Source organism: Otolemur garnettii, unplaced genomic scaffold (assembly GCF_000181295.1).
Source record: "Otolemur garnettii isolate 467f Iridium unplaced genomic scaffold, OtoGar3 scaffold00092, whole genome shotgun sequence".
NCBI classification, from domain to species: Eukaryota; Metazoa; Chordata; class Mammalia; order Primates; family Galagidae; genus Otolemur; species Otolemur garnettii.
Window position 1 is genome coordinate 3,999,482 of NW_003852487.1, and position 23,659 is coordinate 4,023,140.

The window sequence follows — 23,659 nt, forward strand, 5'->3', positions numbered from 1 at the left end:
TCAGCATAAGGTTATTTAGTTTCCATGTTTTTGTATGGGTATGCAGATTCCTGTTGTTATAGAGTTCAATTTTAATTCCATGATGGTCTGAGAAGATGCAAGGAATAATTTCTATTCTTTTAAATTTGTTGAGGTTAGACTTAAGATGTGATCAGTTTTGGAGGATGTTCCATGGGCTGATGAGAAGAATGTGTATTCAGTTTTGTTAGGATGGAATGTTCTGTAGATGTCTGTTAAATCTGATTGTTGAATGGTTAAGTTTAAGTCTAAAATTTGTTTGCTTAGTTTCTTATTGGAGGATCTGTGCAATACTGCCAAAGGGGTGTTAAAATCTCTAACTATTATGGTGCTGTGGAAATCAAGTTGCTCATGTTTGTTAGAGTTTCTCTTATAAATTGAGGCACATTCTGGTTGGGTACATAAATGTTAATAATTGAAATCTCATCATGTTGAGTGTTACCCTTAGCAAATATGAAGTGACCATCTTATCTTTCTTTTGTTAGTTTAAAGCCTATTGTATCTGCGAATAAAATTACAATACCTGCTTTTTTCTGTTTTCCATTTGCCTGAATTATAGATGACCATTCCTTCACCCTGAGTCTATATTTATTTTAGAGGGCAATTTAAGCCATTCACATTAATTGAGAATATTGATAAGCCTGGTAGTATTTTGGGTATCAGGTTTTTCTAACGTCCAGTGGACATTTTTAATCCTTTTGCCAATGTAGAAGTTGGAATTTGATCAAAAGTTTCTGAGTGAATTTCCTTTGGTGATAGAGGATTGTGTTGGTCACTATGGAATATCTTGGAGAGCTGGTTTAGTTATGGCAGATTTCTTCAACATGTGACTATCATTCAAGTATTTAATTTCTCTATCATAAATGAAACTCTATTTAGGTGGATACAGGATCCTGGGTTGAAAGTTATTTTGTTTTAGGAGGTTAAAGGTTGATGACCACCCTCTTCTAGCTTGAAAAGTTTTAGCAGAGAGATTTGCAGTCATTCTAATATTTTTCCCGTTGTAGATTATGGTTTTCTTATGTCTGCTTGCAGAATTTTCTCCTTCATATTAACTTTGGTGACGTTAATTATAATGTGTCTGGGAGATGGTTTATTTGGATTGAGTCACGCTAGGGGTCTAAAACTGTCTGCTCTCTGAATTTCAGAATCTCTTGCCATGTTTGGCAAGTTCTCCATGATTATCTCTTGAAGTAGAGCATCTGGGCCTTTCGACACAACTTCATCACCTTCAGGGATTCTTATAAGGCAAATATTAGTTTTCTTCGAATTTTCCCAGCTCTCTCTGAGAGAATGATCCCATTTTGCTCTCCACTTCTCTTCCTCTTTGAGCATTTGGGAGCATTCAAAAGGTTGTCTTCAATGTCAGAAATCCTTTCTTCTGCCTGCTGCATTTTGTTACTGAGGGATTCTACTGTATTTCTCAGATCTTTGAGGGCTGCAATTTCTTGCTTCATTGTGTCAAAATCTTTGGTAATTTTGTCTTTGAATTTATTGAATTCTTGAGACAACTTTTGAAATGCTCCTTGGATTTCTAATTCCAACTTTACCTCCATTCTGTTAATCATATTTGCAATCCAAATTCTGAATTCAATTTCTGACATCTCAGCCATTTGTTTATGAATGGGATCTTCTGGTATGTCTGCCTTGTCATTCCTTGTGGGAGTTGATCTACTCTGATTATTTATGTTGCTGGAGTTTTTCCACTGATTCCCCCCTATGATTATTTTTCACCGTTTGGCTAGATGAGAGGATAAGGTGAAATTGGATTGGGGGCTCCTGGAGTAGTGATTATCCAGCCCTTTCCTCAAGAGCTGGGACTGGTTTCTGCAGGTTTTTCTCTACCGCTTTGCAAAGGACCCAGTCAGTACTACAGCCTGAGACACTGGGGACCTGCTTAGTGTGGTGGGACTAAGTGACTGTGTATTGTTTTCAGCTAGTCTCTATCCAATCCTAGTGAATCAGTAACTCTGGGTTGAAGTCTCAGCTTTGGAGAAATATAAGCAACTAAGATACCCTGCCCTCCAGGGGCAACAACTAGAAAAGGAAAATCAAACCTTCCCACAACAACAGAACCAGGGAACCACCTTGGTTGGTTTCTGAGTGATCAGCTCAGGTCAAGAGTTCCAAATCAGTTGTTCCAGTCAGCACCCAGTCTCAAGTGGAGTTCAGAAGTCTCCAGCAACTAGATAGTAGGGGTCTGCTGGCAGCTTGAATATGACTCACTCTGGTGCTCTGTGGAGTCAGAAGGGCCCACCCCGCAAATGAATTAGTCCAGGAAGGTTGATATCTCCTTCCCCACCTTGCACCTCTGTCATGCCCAATCACTGGTAACCTCACAGGGCTGTGACCAAGTTCCCTCTAGTGAGCAGCTGCACCTGGGGTTTGCACCTGCCTGAGTCACTGGGAGATCTATTTCTCCTTGGCCAGGCTGCCACACTCTGCCACCAGCCGGCAGGGGGAGCTGAAGCCTGACAACCTCGAGTGCTTAATGGCTGGGGAGTTTCACTCATTTCTAGTCCTGCCCCCGATTGATGTTGCTGCCACTTACATTCTTGCAGAATTTGCATTTCTGTCCTGGCTATTATTCCCCTGCAGGCCAGGCGCTGTTTGAGTTCACAGAAACTGCGACTCAGCCCTGCCCTGTGTCGCTGCTGCTGCTGTGCCGGTTCTCACAGAGCTGGCATTTCTGTCTCTGCTGCACTCTTTTTGGGGTGGCACGGTTAGAGCTCACAAAGGGCTCTCAGTTCCTGCCCTTCCCTGGGCTGCTGCTGTTGCCATGCCTGCTGTTGTCCCAGCTATGCTCCCCTGGGGGCTGGTTGTATCTTGGGCTCACAAAAGCACCAATTTTGACTCAGCCCCACCCTGGGAGTATGCTGCTTCTGTGCATGGGCCAATTCTATTCTCCTTATCCTCTGTGCCCAGCCAGAGCAGATACCCAGATACCACCTCAGGCATACTCTTTGCTCACAGGGCCTGCATTTCTGTCCCAGATCTGTTCCTCCTGTGCCAGCTGCTGGAGCAGAGGCCCAGCTCCTTCTGCTTGCTAAGAGAGGTGGGATGTGTTTCTCTAAAACATGACCAGTGGTGTGAGCTTTATTGTTCCTGCCATTGCTGCTTCTGTGCTGCACCATGCAGCACCATCTCTGCCTCTCCCTTATGGCTCCCTCACTCCACAGTTCCCACTTACACCTGTGCCACCGGTTCAGCACAGACTTGGAACAGCCCATGCCCTTTCTACACCTCTTGAAAAATGCCCAAGAACCTGGACACCATGGGGCACAGGTTTTCAGACCATGGGGTGAGAGTGGAGTTCAGAATTGTGGGTAGCGTATATGTTCAGTTTTAATGCCAGGCAGGAGAGTGCCATTGAACATTAGTGGGTCCTCTCTGGGGAAGTAATTCCAGTTTTTAGAGGGTCTCTCCCATGGGATAAAATAGGAGGAGATCTGAACTCTGCTCGCTTGTTTGTAGAAAGTACACTGTGAGTCATTCTCATGGGGGAGGGGACTCTCATCCATTTGGCAATGGGTTTTGTACCACTACCTTTTGTTTCCTTGGGCTGCAGTTTACCTCAGCAGGGGTGATGTGCACTCTTCAATCTTCTCTTTTGGCTCAGCTCCAAACCATCAGCTTACTTGCTAAACTTATGTCCTTTAACTCTCCTTCTGGATGGGAGCCACTGTGTAAAGCTGGCTCTGGTTGGCCATCTTGCCTCCTCTGAGCTACGTGTTTATTTGTTTTAAATAAACTTTTCCCATTGATTTAGTAACGATTTTTATAACCTTTTAATGTAGAAAATGCAAAACAACTTAAATATCTCTTTTAAATGCTTCAGTAGAAACTATAATCCTTCTGGCTTGGAAAGGTTTATTTATTTGCTATTTATATTTGTACCAGTATTTTTAACTCCCTGAGGTTGGAAAGCTATGGGAAGCTCTGAAAAGGATAATAACTGGCCCTCAGGGCAAGATCCACCTTTTCTTGGCTTCATAGATTTCAGTTTCTCCAAGGATCTTTTACTAATAAACATTTTTCCTAGTTAGCTTGTATTTAGGGAGGAGTGGATAGTAATCCCTGCACAGTGCTTGGTGATTCCTTACCTATTCATGCCATGCTCTTTTTTTGTTTGTTTGTTTTTTAGACAGAGCCTCAAGCTTTCCCCCTGGGTAGAGTGCTGTGGCATCACAGCTCACAGCAACCTCCAACTCCTGGGCTCAAGTGAGTCTACTGCCTCAGCCTCCCAAGTAGCTGGGACCACAGGCGCCCGCCACAAAGCCCAGCTATTTTTTGGTTGCAGCCATCATTGTTGTTTGGCGGGCCCAGGCTGGATTCGAACCTGCCACCTTAGGTGTATGTGGCTGGCGTCTTAGCCGCCTGAGCCACAGGTGCCAAGCCATGCCATGCTCTTGTATGAAGTCCATACAAGGAGCTTCCTGGCAGGTGGTTAGAGAAGGCCTCTGGTGGGGCCTAGGAGAGAGAGCAAAGTTTGTAGTGGTGGTGGGGTTGCTGACAGAGGTCCTGCTTGGAGTTAGGAGCTAGGCCAGGCTAGGCTGCAGGATGTCCTGAGGACAAGCTCTTGGGAGCTTCATTCTAGTGAAGCTGGAAAATGGGAGACACTCCATATTTTCACAGACTGGTAGTAGTCAGGGCATGTTCCCACAATCCTGAAGGCCATGCAAAAAAGAAATGGCATGGGGAGGGATGTGAGGTATGATTAGAGGATCTTTCAGGAAGTGACACTTTGCCTGTGTCAGAAGAGGCTGGGTATCAGGAGACATAGGGAAGGACTTTCCAAGTAAAGGATGAGATGTTAAAATGTTTTGGGGACCACACAGGTTGAAATATTCAAAGGACAGAGAGGCAGGTGTATGGCTCTTATGAGGTGAAGGGTCCCAAAGGTTCAATGTATAGACTTTGCCATGCGTGGTGGTAGGACTTGGCTGCTGTTAGAGTTCTTGATTGCAGCATGCTTATCTGAGCACAGAGAGAGAGAGCACGTGTGCAAGAGTGCCATGAGGTGGATGCTCACATTATTGACCCTGAGGCTCAGAGCTGCTCTTGGGACCTGGCTGGCTAAGTGGCCAGTGGCCACTCTTGGTGTGGCTTTGTGCAGAACTCTGCATTCCTGGGGCATTGGTCTTACTGGTGTGGCTTGAGTTACAGCTTCCTTGGTCAGTGTAGGGGTCACTGTCTCTCAGTGACCTAGCTGTAGTCTCCCTAATGTTGCCTGTGTGGGTTGCACACCACCTTGCTGGCACCTGCTTTCTGCATGGCCCTGTGCTTGGTGCTGTAATTGGTGGTGGAAAGAGCAAGGGTGGGTCCTCAGCCATCTTGTGTGTCTGGGGACATGCACACACCACAGGGTATAACTTTTAATCGTTCAAATTCTCTCTGTGTTCTCCTGACTTCCAGCGTTAAGTGAGAAGAAATGATTCAAATTGAGGTTCTGTTGCTGCTTATTAGTGTAGTGGATTTTGAACCAGGCACTTAGTAGGTCTGAGCCTCAGTTTCCTTTTTTACCAAATATAAATAGCAGCGGGACTGCTTGAGTGTTAACTGAGACAGTTAGTCTGGGATAGTTTTGAACGTTATAAAGCTGGGGACCTGTTATCATTGGTCTTGTTGTTGTTATATGGGTATTTTGCAGGAGAGGAGAGGAAAGGAGGCTGATGCCACTGAGTACCTCCTTTTTGCCAGGCACTTGATAGATGTTTATAAATGTTATCTAATTCCCTCTGTATAATGACACTGTTTGCTACGTATTATTCTTATTTTTGCAGGTGAAATAAGATGAAGGCTTATGAAAGTGATTGGCCCAGTGTTGAGTAGCCAGTGGCAGGCTGTAGTTGAACCCAGGTCATGGTACATGTGTGCCACCCTGGAAACAGATCAGATATGGGCATTGTTTTTGGCCTTCTATTTCGTAAGCAGAATTATATTTACTTTCAGTGAACAGTTGGAACTGAATGTGTCTTCTTCATTCCTTAGGACTCCAGAAGACCTTTCCAGATTTGTTGTTGAGGTGCAGCAGAGAGAGCTGGCCCTGAAAGACAAGAACAATGCCATCACCAGCAGGTAGCTATGACAGCCTAGGGCATTTGTGGGGAAGTGTTAGTTTGGGAGAGTTAGGGCAAGGGAGGTGGGATGCTCACCTAGCTCACGTGGGACTAGCTGTGCTTCCCCATTTGCTTTGCCTGGGCCTACAATGGGACCAGGGATTTGAGGACTGTAGTTGCCCCATGTTTCTACCATGTGGTGGAAAGATTTGGAAGAGACACTTTCATAATTCTGATAATGTGCTAAATTGCCTCTGAATGTCTAGGGGTTGGCTTCCCAGCCTGTGGTGTCTCTGCTTGGATCTGAAGCATTCTCATCTTTCTGACAGTGTGTGGGCTCCTTGAGACCTCCTCATGGTGTAGAAACTTGCTTTGTAGGGGATAAAGTGTGCACATACTGGCTTGTGCCCTCAAAGAGAGCCTCGGGAGAGAATTCCAATGTCCAGATGCCACTACAAATAACAAAAATTCTCACCTGGCTGGATTTAGTAGCCATCAAATTTGTTCCTTAGCTTGGTAGGAAATCCAGAAGTGGGTAGCTGCATGGCCTTGTCCAGCACTTCCTGATACCAGGTGGCCAAGTGTTTGATGTCTTTTCCAACTCTGACACCAGCTGGGTGTCCTGCAATTTCATTTTTCCTGACACAAACTATTGGATTTAGTGCAGCCCCATTGGTTGAGGGCCTGGTCCTACAAATCACCCCCACTTCCGATGCCAGTCACAGTGTTGGGCCCTCAGGGGACTCCATGACCTCCTCCGGGTTTGATAATCTATTAGAATGACTTATAGAAGTCAGGGGAGTGCTTTCCTTACTGTCCTTGGCTTATTGTGAAGGATACCACCAGGAAACATTGTGTACAGCGCATGGTATGGGGAAGAGGCATGGGGCTCTCATCCCCTCTCTGGGTGTGCCAGTAGCTTGGAAGCTCCTCAAGTCCTAGAGTTTGAGAGTTCTTATAATCCAGTTTCCAGCAGCCCACTGCCCTCCCCCTAGAATCTCCCACCCTTGGATCATGTGGTCTTTGGTGACCAGCCCCATCCTGAACTACCTAGGGGGCTACTCTGAGCTAGCTCATTAGCATGAGCTCAGCTGTGATTGAAAGGGGGTGCTTTATGAATAACGGGAGATTATCCTATTGGGAAATTCCAAGGGCTTTTGGGAATCAGGCACAGAAGAATGCATTTATGTTTCTTTTCATCTATACTTGGCTTTTTTGGTGTCTTTTGTGACTGCCAGGGGCTGCCAGGCTGAGGAGAAGGCTCTTTTCTTGGATCTCTTTTCTGGAACCAGGAAACTGTCTCTAAGACCCCCACTGCCAGCAGGCTTTGGCCTCACTGGCCAAAACCAGGCTGTAGCCTGCCCCAGACCAGCTGTCCCCAAGAGAATATTGAGCTACCAAGGATGAGCTGAGCTCAGTCTGATTCATGGTGGAGGCTGTTGAGGTGTATGGACAGGGCATGGGCTCTGGCCTCCTGCAGGAGTGGGGCAGAGGGAGGGGATGTATGGTGGGATCAGCAGACGCTCCTATGCCTGCACAGCTGACCACCAGTGGTGGGTCTATGAGGAAGGCCTGGAGCTAGCCTGCCTGCTATTGGTTATCAAGTATAGGCTTATTCTCCTGTGGAGAGAGTGCTTTAATAATTTATTAATAGCTAGAAGGAAGAGTTTCTTATTTTGGGGGCTGATGTCACTTTGAAAAATGGTTTTTAGAAGCATCTGGTTATGTTGGACATAATCACATCAATTTACTTAAAAAATCTCAAATGATTGAGATTGCCTTTTGCTTTCAAAGCCACTGTCAGATGAAACAGGCATTAAAAGTGATTTGAAATTAAAGCCTTACCATTTTGCCAGGTGATCTTCTTCATTTTACTTTGAATATGAAACAGAATGAACTATTAAGAGAAAGGAAACTTGTCTGTATTTTTCTCTACCAAACAGTGAGGTACTGTCTAAAATTACTTGCTTTGACCAGTGGCAGCAGGCCCAGGCACTGTATCCAGTGAGCACTTGGAAGGAAACACTTCCATCTGTGGGTTTCCCCACCTGTTTCCTAGCTCCTCCACTTGTGGTCATAAGCATGGACTGAACTAGCCCACCTCTTTGTGAGGCTGGAGTCTTTGCCCAAGGGAGCAGCCTGTGCAGTGTACAGGTGTCTTGTGACCCCTCCTCTTCTACCTCACAGGCCCTGTGGATTCCTTCTGGCTGTCTGAGGCTGCCCTGGGTGAAGGGTGAGGTGTTGGTGCTTTGCACTCTTCTGCAAAATGGGTCTTGGGGAGGTGAGGTATGGGTCCTAATACGGTTCCCATCTTGCTCAAAGATCTGTGTGGGAGGTCAGGGAGAAGCTGCATTCAAATTCCAAGGTTCTTGTACTTCCCTAGATTGGTTTTTTTGTGTGTGTCTGTGTGCTCTGGCTTGACATAGGATGTGTGGCTTTTTGCTCTGAGTCAGCTTTTTCAGCTCCAGTTGGTGAACATCACTCTGGCCAGCTTGAGAGATGTGTTGCAAACAGTGCCCTTCCGAGGGGGCTGTGGAGAGACGTAGGTGGCCTTTGATACTAAAGTTGGTGTTCTGTGGTCTGCTGTTCGTGTGACTCAGACAGGTTTCTGATATTATCTTCATCTCTATCTGTCGACCAGATGGGGCTACAGGTAACTGGGTGCTGTGAGGTCTCAGCAGGCTGTGTGTCATGCCCATCCCATGTCCTGGGATCTCTGCTGCTGCTTGCTGGAGGTGGGGGTGGGAGTGGGGCAGAGTGGACGCTTCCTGACAGAGGTGAACTGCAGATCCTGGTGAAGCTCAAGTAGGTGAGAACCCCACTCACCTATGTGCTGTGTACTTCCTAGGTGCTTGGGGCTGGGATTCCCAAGGGAATGGGATGCCCTGCCTTTGTATTCACTCCCAAGGCCCAGGAAGGAAATGAGGGCAGTGGTGGTGCTGGTCCTCAGCACATACTGCTGGCCTTGTGACTTTGGCTGGTGTTTTCTGAGGAAGCAAGGTCCATCGCTGTCCTTCATGGCCTGCTGTGTGCGGGGTCAGGGAACCTCATAAGGTGTAACATGCAAGTCTTTTAGAAGCAATTAAGCAGAAGTTCAGATTAAATGTGAAGCAGTCAATATGGCAGAATGTCAGACCAAGATGTTAGGCCACAGTAGTACAGATCAGATAGGTTATGTTTTTAAAAAGTTAGAAAGGGTCACTTCTGTTTTGTTCTCATGAAAAGTAATGTGCAGTCACTGAAGAACAGATCCTGGTCCCCCTTGAGATCACAGTGTCACAGGGCTGCTTCCAGGCATTTTTCCTTGGACATGTGAACCAGCAGGCATGTGCTCTTGCCCTTTTGTTCTCATTTGCTGTTTATACTGAATAATTGATCATGTCAGTCTTTCTCTGCTAATAAATATTTGTTCATATCATTTCAGTAGCTTTTTAATAAGTGATCAAGTGACTACCCTATACTTTTTCTGTTTTTTTAAGAGACAGGTTCTTGCTTTATTGCCCAGGGTAGAGTACAGTGGCACCATCACAGCTCATTGCAACCTTAACCTCAACCTCAGACTTCTGGCTTTTAGGCAATCCTCATACTTCAGCTTTCCAAGTAGTCAGAACTCTCACCTATACCACCACACCCAGCTAATTTTTAAAGTAATTTTTGTAGAGACAAGGTCTTACTCTTGCTCAGGCTTGTCTTGAACTCCTAGCCTCAAGCAGTCCCTCCTGCCTTGGCCTCCCAGAACCTGGATTATAGGTGTGAGCCACTGTGCTGTGCCTGAGGGCCTATTCTTTATAATCCCATGCTGGGTGACTTTTTCTTTTTGAATATTAGCTATTATAATCAATGCTATCAGACTTTTTGTAGCATAATCTTTGAACTTTTTGTAGCATAATCTTTGAATAGTTTCCTCAAGATGAATTTCTAAAGTGGAGTGGCAGGGTTGTTGGTATTTTTATTTTCTGCAGTTTGCCCTTTAGAAGACAAATATTGCAGGTTATTTTACTTCTGTGAGGAGTATAAAGACAGTGCCAGTCTTGATGTGCGTACATGTGTGTCATTTCCCTCCTCTGCTGTTTGTATATGCAGAATAGAGCACTTCTTCCTATTGTCACTATCATGGCAACCAGTGTCTCTCTCACCAGTGTGCAGGTTAGTACCTGCACAATGACTGGTTTCCACAGAGGATGTCTGTAAGTCCTATGAGTCGTCTCCTTTTTTGGAATTCTGAATCTCATTTTTGTCAGTTTTCTCTCCATAATCATAGCAGTAGTATTTTGGCCTATTTCTGGGGCAAACCTGGAACTCTGCTAGCAGGATGAATTGTAAGTAAGGAATAGCAGCACAGTGAAGGTGTGATCTGAACTTTGTGTGAAGTAAGATACAGAGAAACCTAGTCCTCCTGCATGAAGCAGGCACTGAGAAGGTGCTAAGTTGAAGAGCTATCACCTGGCTATGATATAAAGTGACATTATATCTTAGAGTCACTGCTAGGCCACCTGTTAGTGTAGAGTGAAGATAGTATTTCATACCATAGCCTTTTAGCTTCTGGTCTTTCTTATTGGTGAATCATGGTTCTAACCTCTGTTGCCAATTGGACTGAAATTTTTTTGTCTGTCTTAATGTTTTGGGGTCCTTAGGCTGGAGGCTGGACTTGTGCTTCCTTCTGGTCTTGGGGCTGGTGTTGGAGAGGTAAAAAGCTTCCTGAGCCCTTCTAGAAGAAGTGGGTGGGGGGCTAACAACTTTCACAGGTTGTGAGGAACTTGTTTGTTAGCTTTATGCGGGTTCACTCAAGTGCTGTACTTGAATTTCCTTATCTCATAGTGGAGAGTATCTATCTATAGGGCTGCTTTTAGGGTTAAGTGAGATGACTTAGCACAAACGTGGCACATAGTGTTTCTTTGTTGTGTCTGGGGATGTGGTGTTGTGATAAGAGTCCAATGGCTGGTTGTAGGTCCGGGGGTGGGGAGAGATCTCAGATCAAGGAGAGGTTGTGGAGCGTCAATGGGAAGCCCTTTCGGGAGAGCCATGTATTCATGTGTGTTTAAGTGAGAGGGTGTCCTCATCAGCAAGGTGGGCCTCTCTGTGCCTTTCCCTTTCTTCTCTGTCCTTGGACAGCTCAGGGCTCATGGATGGATCGCTGATGTGAGTGGCATCTGTCAGCCCTCCTAATCCTCTTTACCTTTAGACAGGAAGTTAATTACAGTACAGGGAGCCCAGCCTTGTTTTTATTTGTTTGAGTCTAAGGGTATATCTCCTGGAGCTGGGAAGCTGTGTTCCTCTGTGGCTCAGACCATACATGCATCCTTTTTCAGACTCAAGTGTAATGGATTGCTGGGCTCACAGGATGTGTGGATGGTCAAGGTCTGGGAAGTTTGTGCAGGGTAGGTGGGGCCGCACTATTTGTGCTTCTCAGCTTTGCTGAAGGTAAAGTATATTCTTGGAGGGGAAGGAGGGAGGAGCAGGGTCTCTCAGAACCCTGCCAGGGTCTGAGGCAGAGTTCCCATCTGTAGACATCATGGTGATGATGGTGATGATGAAGACAATCAGCCTGCCACATGTTCACACATACTGTCTCACTTTACTCTGAACAAAAGCTCCAGGGCAGACGCTGCTATTATTCTGTTTTACAGAAGAGGAACTTGAGTGCCAGGCTACACAGCTAAGAAGTAGCAGAACAGGACATGAATTGAAGTGTTTGGGTCTAGAGCTCTGCATGGTATTATATTGGAGGGTGGAGCATTGCCCTTGAGAAGCACTGGACACGGCTGCAATCCAGGCCCTTTGTCCCTTGTTCCCTTGCCACAGCAGAGACCTGGGTTGTGGCCCCTGCAATGCTTCCTTGCCAATCTGAAATCACAGAGACCTTCCTTAATGCTGATTTAGGCATATCTGGATGAGAACTAAGTGGAGTGACAGGAACACAGGTAGAGCTCTGTGCGTCCTGTCTGCCTTGGCCACTGCAGCTGGCCGTCCATCTCCTCTGGGCTGGTGGTTCATCAGCCTCCAAGTATCACCTGTTCCCTCCCAGAATGTATTTTGTTTGAAGGTTACATTTTGCCACGCTTGGGCTCTGGAGGTCTCTGGAGAAGAGCCCTTGGTCTGAAGCCATCAGATTGCCAACTCTGAGGCACCTGGAATCCTGGAGTTTCCTGGGCCTCAGCCTGAGGTGTCACTGGGCCAGGGAGCCACCTGGCCTGTGCTGTCTGCTGTTGCCATCCTTAATGCCTGAGCTCTGGCAGTGTTGGGAAGAGACATGTTCTCATTAAGTGGAAGGGACTCAAAAATAAAAGGTTGAGATGAGTAATTACCACCTGTGTTGTCCATACCTGAGGTGGCTCACTTGGTGCGTTTTGGGGAAACTACCCACCTTAGGTGTTTCTTTTACCTCCCAAGACCGCGTTAGGATCAGCATAGTAGTAGCCATGATTCCTAATGTGGCTCTTTTTCTGCTGTTTTCCCCAAGCATTTAGGCTGTTCTCTCAAGCTATCTTGGAGTAGAATGAGCCCTTGTTTCCTTGTTTTCTGGTGTCTATGTGAGTTATGGCGCTCTTGATCTGGTGCAGAGGCCCCAGTGTCTTTGGGTGCCAGTAGCTGGGCAGGTATCACAGGCTTTTGGCATGGCCACTGCCTCATCAGCTCTCCTGCCGAGCAGCTTTGTGTCCTTGGGTCGTCTAGTGAGCATTCCTGTGCCTTGCCTGTCATTCTATCAGCAGTGACAGTACCACTCATAGACCTAAGGCATATAGGCTGGTGCCTGGTATGATATGTAAGCTGTTAGTGGGGTATTGTAATCATCGTAGTCACCTTGGTCATCATGTGCTTTACACTGTGTGACTTCTGAGAGGGTGTAGGACATGGCAGGGCTGAATTTTCTGGGGACTCCATGAAGGTGAGTTGTCTCTTACGTATGGCCAGTGGTGGCGATCAGATGGGGTTGGGCTGCAGGTTCCTCTGAGAGGTCTTGATGACACAATATACCATGGATAAGTGTGGCAGGTAAGAGAAATAAGTCAGTGAAGACCATGGCCCAGCCTGCTCTTGAACTGTCTTCCTCAGCTGTGTTCCTGCCAGGTCTCATGCTGGTCTTGGCCAGTTTCTCTCCTGGAACAAGTGGGCAGCTAGGGTTATCGCTGATGGAGACAGAGCCCTTGCCATGTCTGTTCAGCTTTGGTGCCACTCAGTGTAACTGGGCTTTGACAGAAGGTATTGAACCAGCTTGTGTCTCATGGTTTGCCTTTATGCATTGGTATGTGGCAGTCTGCTGTGGCCTGTTTGTTCTTGGGGTGCAGTGGGGCTCACTGGCTATGAGTTCTGGTGCCTGTGGTGGCTCCAGGTCAGAATGTGCTCCCATAGCAGGTGCAGGTTGCATGTCCCTGGATGTCAGCCCTCAGAGCAGTGGTGTGAACAGCTCTTTGAGGACCAAGGGCAGAGCGCCTTGAAAAGCATGTGCCTCTCTCTGTCTAGGATGTGGGAGTGCAGTGACCCCTGCAGACGAACTATGTGGCAGCAGGTCCCTGGAACTCCCTTTGACTGGCAGTGAGACCCTGAGGAAGCCTCTGCCTTCTTGAGCCTTCACTTTTCCACCTGGGAGTTGGGCACATGACATGTGCTCCTTTGCTTGTTGCTTCAGTGTAGAGGTCAGGAGTCCAGACCTTTGCTTAGATAGTGCCACATGGCAGGGCCTCTGTGGTGCTGACCGTGTCTGTGTTGGTGCCTCTTGGAGCCTGGCCACTGGCTGTGTTTTGTTGCTGAGCATGTCAGATGTGCTCAGTGAGAGTGTGAAACTATGTCTTTAACTTAGATTTAGGTCATGTGTGCTCAGGGGCTTCTGCTGAACAGTCAAGTCTGAGACCTGCATGAAGTTTAGCCCTTCCTGGACTGTGTTTTTTATGTCCTCCCCTTTCTCCTCCTGTGTCACTATCTCTTCTATTGTCTGTAAAATGGAAATCATAGCAATGTCTACTCCTGGGGTTAAAACGAGTGCTTAGTGAGATCAGGTATGGGGGTCACATATTAAAGCGCTTGTAAAATAAGTGTTCTGCACATGACAGCTGTTATTGTTGTCTGTTAGTGTCACCTTAAACCACACTGGTGTTCTGTCTCAGAACATGGCCACTTGTAGCCTTTTAAAAGACTGGCTGGTTTCTGACCCTTCTGTGTCTGCTCTGTCATGTCCTGTTGGTTTTGTGCTGTACATAGTGGCTGAGGCTCTGGCCATTGGTCATCATGTGCTTTACACTGTTTATTTATTCGTGGCTGCCCTTCTCATTTTGGTCCTTGTTTGTCACCCTGCCCTCTGCCCCGTGATAGCATTTTAGCTTGGCACCTGTGGTTGTAAGATCTGTGCCTAGCCATTTGCTACAGGTGGAGCTCCTTGGAGGGTGAATCACTTTCTCAGCCTCATGAGCTTGGAGGGAGCAGTGCTGGTCCAGCATTCTATCTTGGTGGTCCTGCCTCCTGTGATTCCCCAGGTGGGGGCTATGGTGGTCCTGCCTTCTGTAATTCCATTGGCAGAAGGCTATTGTGGTCTGTCCTTCTGTGATTTCCTAGGCCACGGGATTGATAGTCTGCCCTCCTGTCTTGGTGGTCCTGCCTCTTGTGATTCCCCCAGGCCCTCTGTTCCAGGGATGTGCTCTACTCCCATGTTCTTTTCTTTGGAGAGGCTTCTGAGCTGCCTGGGCTAGAGTTGGAAGGTGTGTAGGCCCTAACTCCCCTGACCCAGGGTGGAGTGATTTCCTCTGAATGTGGGTGTCCTCCCCTGTCACTGAACTTGTCACACTTGTAACTCAACTCAAAGGGACTGAACTCCTTGAGGCCTGGGTCTCTCTGACGTCTACCACAGGCCTTGTTCAGTGAAGGGGGAGTCAGTGGCGGAGCACCTCGTGCTCCAAACAGATGTTGTCACTGATTCTACATTGGCTCCTCTGTCTGTGACAGCCCAAGCCTAAGTGTCCTACTGTCTATCTTTCCAGGCCTGGGTCCATCTTTAAGAACGTGTTCCTTCCTGCCTGTTAGCTTTGCCTTTGATGTTAGTGTGTGTATAGTGCTCAGTATTGTGATTTTCCTTCAGATGACAAGCATTTGTGCCACTGTTTCCTACTCAGACAGTGTAAGAGAGTGTGAGTGTGAGAGTGAGTGAGACCCCTATACAACCCTACACACCCCTTTCCTATGTGGTGAGTCCTAAACTTTGGTCTCTTTGATCCTGAATAGTCCCCTTCCTCTCACCTCCCTCCCCTTTTTCCCTCCCCATCCCTTCTTTCCACACCATGGGTCATGCCCTACCCCTGCTGACTGCCTTGTGGCCCTCCTGATGGTGACAGGACCTCTCAAATTGCTCTGATTTCAGCACCATCCATCTGTGACGGGGGCCTCTGGAGATGTGCATCTTCTCGTGTCACTGTATGCTCTAGACCTGATGCAGTGGGTCTTCTCACCCACCCTCTGCATCCATCTGCTTGTTCCTTCTGCCCTCCTCTTCCTAAGGGGTCTCGATATTTGCTTCCCTGACTAGGGCTGTGCCCTTTATACCCCCTTTGAAACTCTGTTGGGACAGAGAAGTTTCCTTCCCCCAAGGGTAGGAAGGTCTCCTCTGCCAGGTCCTTCTTTTCCTCCTGGCCTTGCTGCTGTGTCCTTCACAGCATTTGTCTGATGTGTTTGCTTGTTTGCTTGCTTATTTATATGCTTATTATGTATTTCTCTCAGTTGGAATGTGAACTCCATGGCAGTACGGGGACTTTGGTCATTGTGTGTTTGGACCTAATCCATGCCCAGCAGGTATTTGTTGAATGAATAAATAAATATCTTGCCTAGATGACCTGATAACTCCTTGAGGGGGTTGTAGTGTGATGGCTTCAATTACTGTGTCCTCACCCTAGCCCAGCTAGGATTGGGAGGCCTGGTGGAACATCATTAAAGACATACTATAGGGTGGGAACTGGTGCCGTGATCTCTCTTCCCATTCTAGTTCCTTGTTTGTGTCCTCCATTCGTTTGGGTGTTGGGTCACCTGATTTGGTATTGCAGTGGCTGAGTGGTGCCTTGAGCGGCCTACAGCTGGCTTGGTGCTAACCCGTCCTGGCTTGGTGTCTGCGGCTGTCACAGCCAGGCTTCAGAGCATGGCAGAATGATGCTAAAAGCTCTTACATGATATCCCACTAGAGAATGAACTTTTCTTTTCTGCTTTATGACTAAGTGGTGTTATCTCATTCCCTTCAAGTAGTACCTGGAAGGCTGTTCTGCTCCAGGTCTGTGCTTGTGCCATAGTGGAAGAAGCCCAGCATTTTGTTTGGGGCTTTGTTGCACAGTGGCCTTAGTAGGTGGGTATGGGTGTGGAGCTGACCACTCTGTAGCACTCTTAACCTGTTTAAGTAATCTTTGGCTGGTTCTGGCCATGGGCTGGGCAGCAGAGAGCTGAGGGAGCTGAGAGAGCTGTTGTAGGGAGGAAGTAACAGGGGTGTATGTGCACGTGCACATGCATACATGCATGCACACACAGTGCCACAGTAGCACTGGAAAATGTGAAGGGAGTGTGTTCTGTGGGAGAGATGTCTATTTTTTGGCTACAAAGTAGAAGAAATGGCTTTTGAGTTAGATTTTGTAGTACTGGGCCAGAATTTTTTCTGGGGAAAAAACAAAACGTGGAAAATGGCATAAGAGCTGGTATATTTGCAATAGGGAGCAGATATTTGAATGGGAGATCTGTGTGGCACATGATGGTGATGATCCAGGATGGGGCTTTCATAGCTGTCCGAAAGGAAGCTCCCTTTAGCATCATCAGACCTTACTGTGGCCTTTTCAGAACTGTTAGTCTGCAAAGTGACTGGCCTGGTCCTGTGCAGATGTGGACTTTACTTGGAAGTGAGGCTGTGAGACGTGGCAGGCCCTGTGGTTCTCTTGCAGTGGGCTTCGTGGTTTCCCCTGGTGAGTTGCATGGCCCATCTCAGGGAAGCTGTTGGTTGTGCCTGGCCGTAGAGAATCTGCTATGATCTCTGTCTGTGTCCTGATCTTGTCCTCAATGGCCCCTTGTATATCACACCTGGGCTGTCCCTTAGCCTGTCTCCCACTGGCTGTCTGGACAGTGGCCGAAGTATGTACTAGGATACAGGGAGTGCTTGTATTTTCTCTTCCAGTGTGGTGTGGGGCCCAATAGTGCCCTTGAATGCAGAGTGTACCTGCCTCGTGGTGGCATTTCACTCATTGCCTTGGCCTGGCATGGGACTGGGCTTCCCCAGCAGGAGGCAGCCTTGGGTATACTGCCTCTGTCTCTAAAATGGGGGCCATGGCAGTGTCTACCTCTTGGGTAGTAGTTATCACAGCACATGCCCTCAGCACAGTGCCAGTCCTCTTTTAGGAACTTGGTGCAAGACAGCTTTGGTCAGTCTTGTTAGCATGTGCTCTTAGGAAAGTTTTTCATCTTTCTTTGGAGCCAGTTTTCTCTTCTATAGGACAGGCACTTTTCAGGAAAATGTCATGTGCCCAGTGGATCTGCCATCCCTGCTCCCGGTGTCTGGCACTCTGTGCTTTAGCATGGCCCTGAGCCCCTCTGTTTGAGGTGGCCAGACCTGGAAGCTGAAGGCCCAGCTATGGGCTTCTGATCCAAGACAGTGCAGGTTGGCACTGCCTTGAGGCGTGCTGTGGTGATTCCTGGCTCTTTCTTTTGAAGTCTGCCCATGCTTTTAGTTTTCAAGTCCTTTTGTTGCTTGTTTGGGACTTCTGGCTGGATGAGAGAACTCAGTCACACCTGTCACAGTAGCCAGGTTGCATGGAGGAGGCTGGGCTTCCCTCAGGCTGTCTGCATGAAGCAGCCTCCGAGGGTGCTGGCACCTGCTTGCAGTGCCCAGGCTTGGACATGAGATGGTGCCTGTACCCTTTATAGCCACTGGCTCTTGCTCTCTCCTCTTAGAACTTCCTTGTGGGGACTCCTCAGTGGTGCTCTTGGTACCAAGCCCATAAATTTGGTGACCAACTAGAGGGAGAGAGAAGAGGAGGTGGGGAGGGAGGGAAGGTGGTTGTGTAACTGGAAGGCCTCAGTGTGAATGGAAGTCTGTCACAGGGGCCTCCTTGGGGCTGTTTTTCACTTTCCCTTACCTAATAAGTCTTTTTTCCTGAAAGACTGCAGGAAAACAGTCTTCTAACTATTTCCTGGTCAGTGTTAGTGACGTTCAGGGTACGGGGCTCATGGACCCCAGGTGCCTGTACTGCCAGGTCTCAGGCTGGGTGTGCTGTTCACAGAGAGAGGCCCCTGCAGCTTGTCCTGAGACCCGTCTGAGGTGCTCTTATGCTCAGATTGTAATGCTCTCTACTCCTGTCTCTCAGGAGATAGTGTGGTTCATTTGGGCCCCTGAGGTGAGGCTGCTGTCCCAGCCCAGCACCAGGTGTGGGCTCTGAGCTGGTACTTAGGGGTGATGGGAGACTGTGACTGAGTCTGGGCTTTGCAGATTGGGTGGACCGACCATACTCCCTCCTCAGGGAGAACCCTATGGGTGAGGACACTGTTCTTTCATGAAGAGGAGTTTGGCATCTGCTGTTGTGAGCTCCAAGTGTGCTGGCCAAGACTCCTGATCTTGCTGCTTTAGCCAGCTTGTGTTGCGTCTTTCAGCAAGATGAGATGCCATTAATATTTCACACCTAGACTGTTTCCTTGCATGTTTTGCATTTCCATATTTAAAATGCCATTTACATATTCATGGCTTTTTAAATAAGTTTTTATTGTTAAGGGATGTGGAAGTGGATAAAATGTGAAACTCCCTCTTTTATTCAAGCTGTAGAAAAAACTTTCATCTCCAAATGCAATCACTTTCTGAGTGGTTAGTTCTATAGCAGTTGCTATAGGAGATTATTCTGGAAGTCAGGAGGTCCTAGGGTCACTTAGCCTTCCTCCCCAGTGTGTGAGGCTGGCTGGTACTGTGACATTGTTTCCCCACCTGCAGTCAGATGCTGAGGCATTGTCTCTCTTCTTGGTTCCTCCTGGTGTGAACCTGCCCTTCTGCTAGGACTTGGGCACAGCTCTCACACATGTCACCATTGCCCTTTTCTTGATGGAGGAAACATCTAAGGCAGATGAGGGTCTTCATTTTGGAAGTGACTGCCACTCGCAGCTTCTTGTGGGACAAACACAGGTCTCTTCTCTACCTCAAGTCTTGTTGACTGGCATCAGCAGTGCTTTTGTCACCAACTGTTCTTGCACGACTGGCCTTCACACTCCTGGTTTTGCTGCTGCCAGTTGAAACTTTGAAGAGCCAGTCAAGCCTGGTGCCACGATCCCCTTTCTGCAGGGTCATCGTGAGGGTCAGCGAGGGTATGGAGGGCCTGGGGCTGCTGGAAGAAGTGAGATTTTTGCTCCTGGGATGTTTGCCTGGTGGGAGGTCCAGCAGAAGACAATGGGGACTGACAAAGAGTGGGGAGCCTTGGCAGGGTCATCCACAGGTTACTTTATAGCTTCAGGATCTTGTGTGGGTCTGGTCCTTAGACATACACAGGCCACCGAAGTCAACGGCTACTTTGGGGAGATGTTGAAGACTTTGGAATTCACAGAGATGTGGCCATGGCCACTTGGTCTGCAGCCTGACGGGTAGTTGAAGTGCAGGCTTGTTGGGGTCTGAATAAGACCACCTAGCTAGAAGGGCCCTGGAGAACACAAGGGACCCAGGCCCAGAGAAAGGAAGAGACTCAGTCCTGGGTCAAAGGTATAGGCCTGACTGATTTCTAGTGTGTTATTTTTATTTTTTTAAACATGAAATTATCTTTTAATATCTCAGACCTTTCCACAAAGCCCATGACACCTTTGATGACACAAAAGATAAAATAAAAGTTTCTGTATAAAAATGTAAAAAGTTCATAGTGCCAATAAAACTGTGAGCAAAGTCAAACATCAAATGGTATAGTAACTATTTGTTTTTAAAACAATCTCTGTGAGTTGGTAAGCATGTGGTAGTTTTAAGTGCACAAAGTTCCTCCCAAAGCCCCCAGCTCCCAGGCTTTGCCCATGATCCTTGGCTTCTTGGAGACTATGAGAACAGAGGGTCTAGTGGTGGGGACTCTGGCAGGACCCTCAGGTGGGTAGTAACTGCTACGTGTTCTGCCAGGGCAGAGTGCTAGATGCTAGGTAGAGAGCACAATGCAGAGTGGCCCCTGCATTGTCTTGCCGTTTCTATGCAGAGCCCCTCCTGCTGGCCTGCACTGGAGCACTTGTGGGTAGAGTCTCCAGGAGCACCTTGGCCTAGCATGGCCTGGATGACAGTGTCTGATTCCTTCCCTGTCTGTGGGGTGCTCAGGAACCTCCCTTTGGCCCCAGCCTAGACCCTAGAGGGTTCTCCTAGCAAGTGTTTCCATACTCTTGGGGCTGTGATCAAATTGCCAGTAACTGGTTCCTCCAGAGACCAGAGACAGGGACATAGAACTCTCAGGGCTATGGCCACTGCTGGAAAGGCCATGAGTCGTCATCCACCCTGCAGGGAGCAAAGGGGCCCCTCAATGTGCTGTCAGCTCAGGGCAGCTCACCACCTAGACTGCCTTGGACTGCAGCCTGTGAACTTGATGGGAAAGGTGGTCTGAGAGTGTGGCTCTGGCCATGGGAGTCGGGTGCCATGGCTGGAGACAGAAGAGCAGGATGAAACTGTCAGTGCAGGCCAGCAGATGGCATGAGCTGTTCCCTGGGGTTGTACACTTCCAGCACTCAGTTCAGTGTGGTAGCAATAGTGTGTGGGTGTGCTGACCAGGGGTCGGAACACACTATTCATTACCTTTAAACCTTCCTTCACCCAAGTGGAGCTGTGGGAACCTGGTTTTCAAAGATTCTGTCTGTGTGATCCTGCCTCACAGCCTCACCCTGAGTGGGTGCATGTGGGAGGCAATGCTGAGACAGGATATCTTTCATTCGTCCCTTTCCATCTGTCCCTTGTGTAGGAATGTTTGCTCCAGGCCTCTCAGTGATGAATGTTGACTTGAGATAAGAGAAGTTCCCATTTCCCTAGGTTCTTGAAACCTCTGCTGCTTTTGCATCTGAAAAATCAGGCTAATTGATTCCTACTTTGTAAGATTATTGGAAAAGTGAAGATCAGTGAAGTTCCTGACACCAAGTAGGTGCTCAGTTAACAGCAGCCACCACTACCGGAGAGTTGGGTTGTAGCCCCTGTCACAGACCTTTTGTGGTCCTGTTTACTTGTCTTTCTGAGCTGGAGTTTCCTCATCTGTAATACGTTTGAGGTTGAGTACAGCCATGTATGCAGTAGGTGCTGGATAAGTGGTGGTAGATTGTTGTTCTCATTTCAACTCTCATCGGTGTTGTCTCAGAACAGAGGTAGAGCTAAGGACAGTGTTGTGGCATTGTAAGGAAGGGCCTGCCAGCCAGTGCTCATTTGCTTCCTGGCCATGAACTTGACTTTATCTTAATGAGCTGGAAATGTGAGTTTGGCATTCATGCTCTAAATCTCCACCTCTTACTGTGGTTTTCCTTCAGTTTTGTTAGTGAAATCTTTTCTTAACCTCCCATGCTGAAGTACTTACCTCTGTTGGCCACTTGCTTTCACTGCCTTCCTTGCTGTGGCGCTGAGAATGCCTCTCTCTATTTGGCTGTGTGGGCTCGGGCTGAGTGTCTGGGCTGAGTGTGCCCATGGGGGCGCTAGCTTCAGCCTCAGGTGCCGAAGCCATTGCTGAGGATCTGGTGCCAGAGAGCTCTGGTGTACGGTGTACACAGAGTACAGGTCTGATATGTTGAGAAGACCAGCTCACCCTAGGACTGGTAATGCATGCCCATTCCTTTTCCTTGCTGTAAAAAGTCTAGCAGTGGCAGGTTTCCCTCCCATCCCCACAAAATCTTTTGTAACATTGGTTACAGCATGCAGTGGTCAGAGTGCAGAGGGTGCCACATCTGATGGGCTGTGGAACGCTGTGCCTGTGATTGTGAACAGGGAATATAGGATCTGGCACAACAGCAGTCCTTGTGACTTGCTGGACTTGCCCTCTTTGAATAGAGGAATATGCCCTAGGAGGAGTAGAGGGAAGGAAGAGGAAGTCTGTGGAGTCATGTGGCACTTATGGTGGTACCTGAGTAGAGCTTTGCTCATGCTTGCCCTTTGTGACGTTTCTGTTAGATAATAGGCAGTGCTGGATCCCAGTGCCCCAGATAAGAAAATAACATTTGGGAGGGTCATGCATGTTTGAGAAGAGTGTGTCTGGACCATCTCTGTCTTTTGGAAGCAAAACATCTTTATTGCAACCCCCCACCCCCCACCCCCAGGAGGTGGTATTAGAATCTAGATCCTCAAACATTTGGGGAAAAAGCAAAAACAAAATAATGTTGTTTATTATTGTCTTAAGAAGAGAATAAAGGAGATAGTAAAGAACTTTGTTGGTTGTTCTCTAAATCTTTTGGTGCCTTGAGCTTCTACTTTCTTATTTTAAAGGTGTTTGAGTGAAGTCTAGCCCTGGGGAAGCAGCCTTGCTACAGGAGACCAGAGTAGGGACCAGGGCTGTGGGAGCTGTTTGGGGAGAATGAACTGGGGCCCCAAATTTAAGAGAGTGTGCATGTCCTAGGCCACCTAGCTCTAGCTTAGTACTGCTGAGCCTGGGATGTCATCGACTGGCCAGTCAGCAGTCTTTCATGAATGCATCTCTTAAGCTTCCTGGTAACTTTGTGTGAAGTTTGTAGGCACTGAGCCAAGAGCTTCCTCATTAGACATGAAGCCAGACCACTGATGTCTCTTTTCTATGAATAAGTCCAGGAAAACACACACATTGATTCTTAGTATGCACGTATGGAGAGCCGCTCTCTGGTGTCAGGCAGTTTGAGTACAATTTCCTTCCTTGTTTGGCAACTCATTAAATCAGTCTGTGCCTCCTCCCCCAGTGGCCTTAGCCAGTCACCCAGGGGAGATGATGGGACACGGAGATGGTAAAAAGATGGCTAAGCTGGGGACGACTTCTCCTGCGGGAGCATAGGACAATACTCTCTGGGTCTGCCTGTGAGAGAATAGGGGCATCTGAAAGGTGGGAGCTTGCTGCAGGCTGGTGGACTTTGTCTGAGGGAAGGATCACATTGACCCTTGTTGTGAAACTGGCTAAGATAGGGCAGGAACATAGAAACATGTATTTATTAAGCACCGATGGTCCCCAGAAACTTTTATGTGATCCTAGTGCTAATCCTGCATGCTGATGGGACATGCTCTTTCGACAACGGTCTTCCTAAGGTCATTGAGCTGGTTTGGACTGGAGTCTGGGTGTGAACTCAGGGCTGGCTGTTTTCTAAGTCTGTGTTCTTTCTCATCACATTACCTTCTAGTGGACAGTGCTTTTTCAAGCTTTGATACCCATGGTTGCTTCTTTGAGACCTGTTTCTGACCTGTTTTTAGTACTATGGCCAAGAAACATAATTTAATAAACTCATTGGAACAAACAGTACTGATTTTGCCATGAACTTGTTATATTGGTTAGTGCCATGGCAATAATGAGTCTCTGTTTATATCTTACTGTGTTTGGTGTGGGCACAGGCTCCAGATGAAGTAAGGATGTGATTCCTGCCTAGAGGAGAGTCCTTTCTGCCTGGGAATATAAACTAACAATGAATCAGAGAAGTGGAAAGGATTG

The 23,659-nt window shown here is 47.6% G+C and overlaps 1 protein-coding gene across 6 annotated transcripts in view; it reads left to right on the top strand.

Moving 5' to 3' along the window:
* Positions 1–23,659, top strand: part of MAD1L1 (mitotic arrest deficient 1 like 1) — a 473,404-nt gene that overhangs the window by 79,543 nt on the left and 370,202 nt on the right. For 5 of the 6 annotated variants that reach the window (XM_003795495.3, XM_012808713.2, XM_023516517.1 and 2 more), the window contains one exon: positions 6,010–6,096. In XM_003795495.3, the coding sequence (XP_003795543.1) occupies positions 6,010–6,096 (87 nt within the window). Of the gene's footprint in view, positions 1–6,009; positions 6,097–14,468; positions 14,546–23,659 lie in introns of those variants that run through there. The other variant, XM_023516518.1, reaches the window with a different exon arrangement.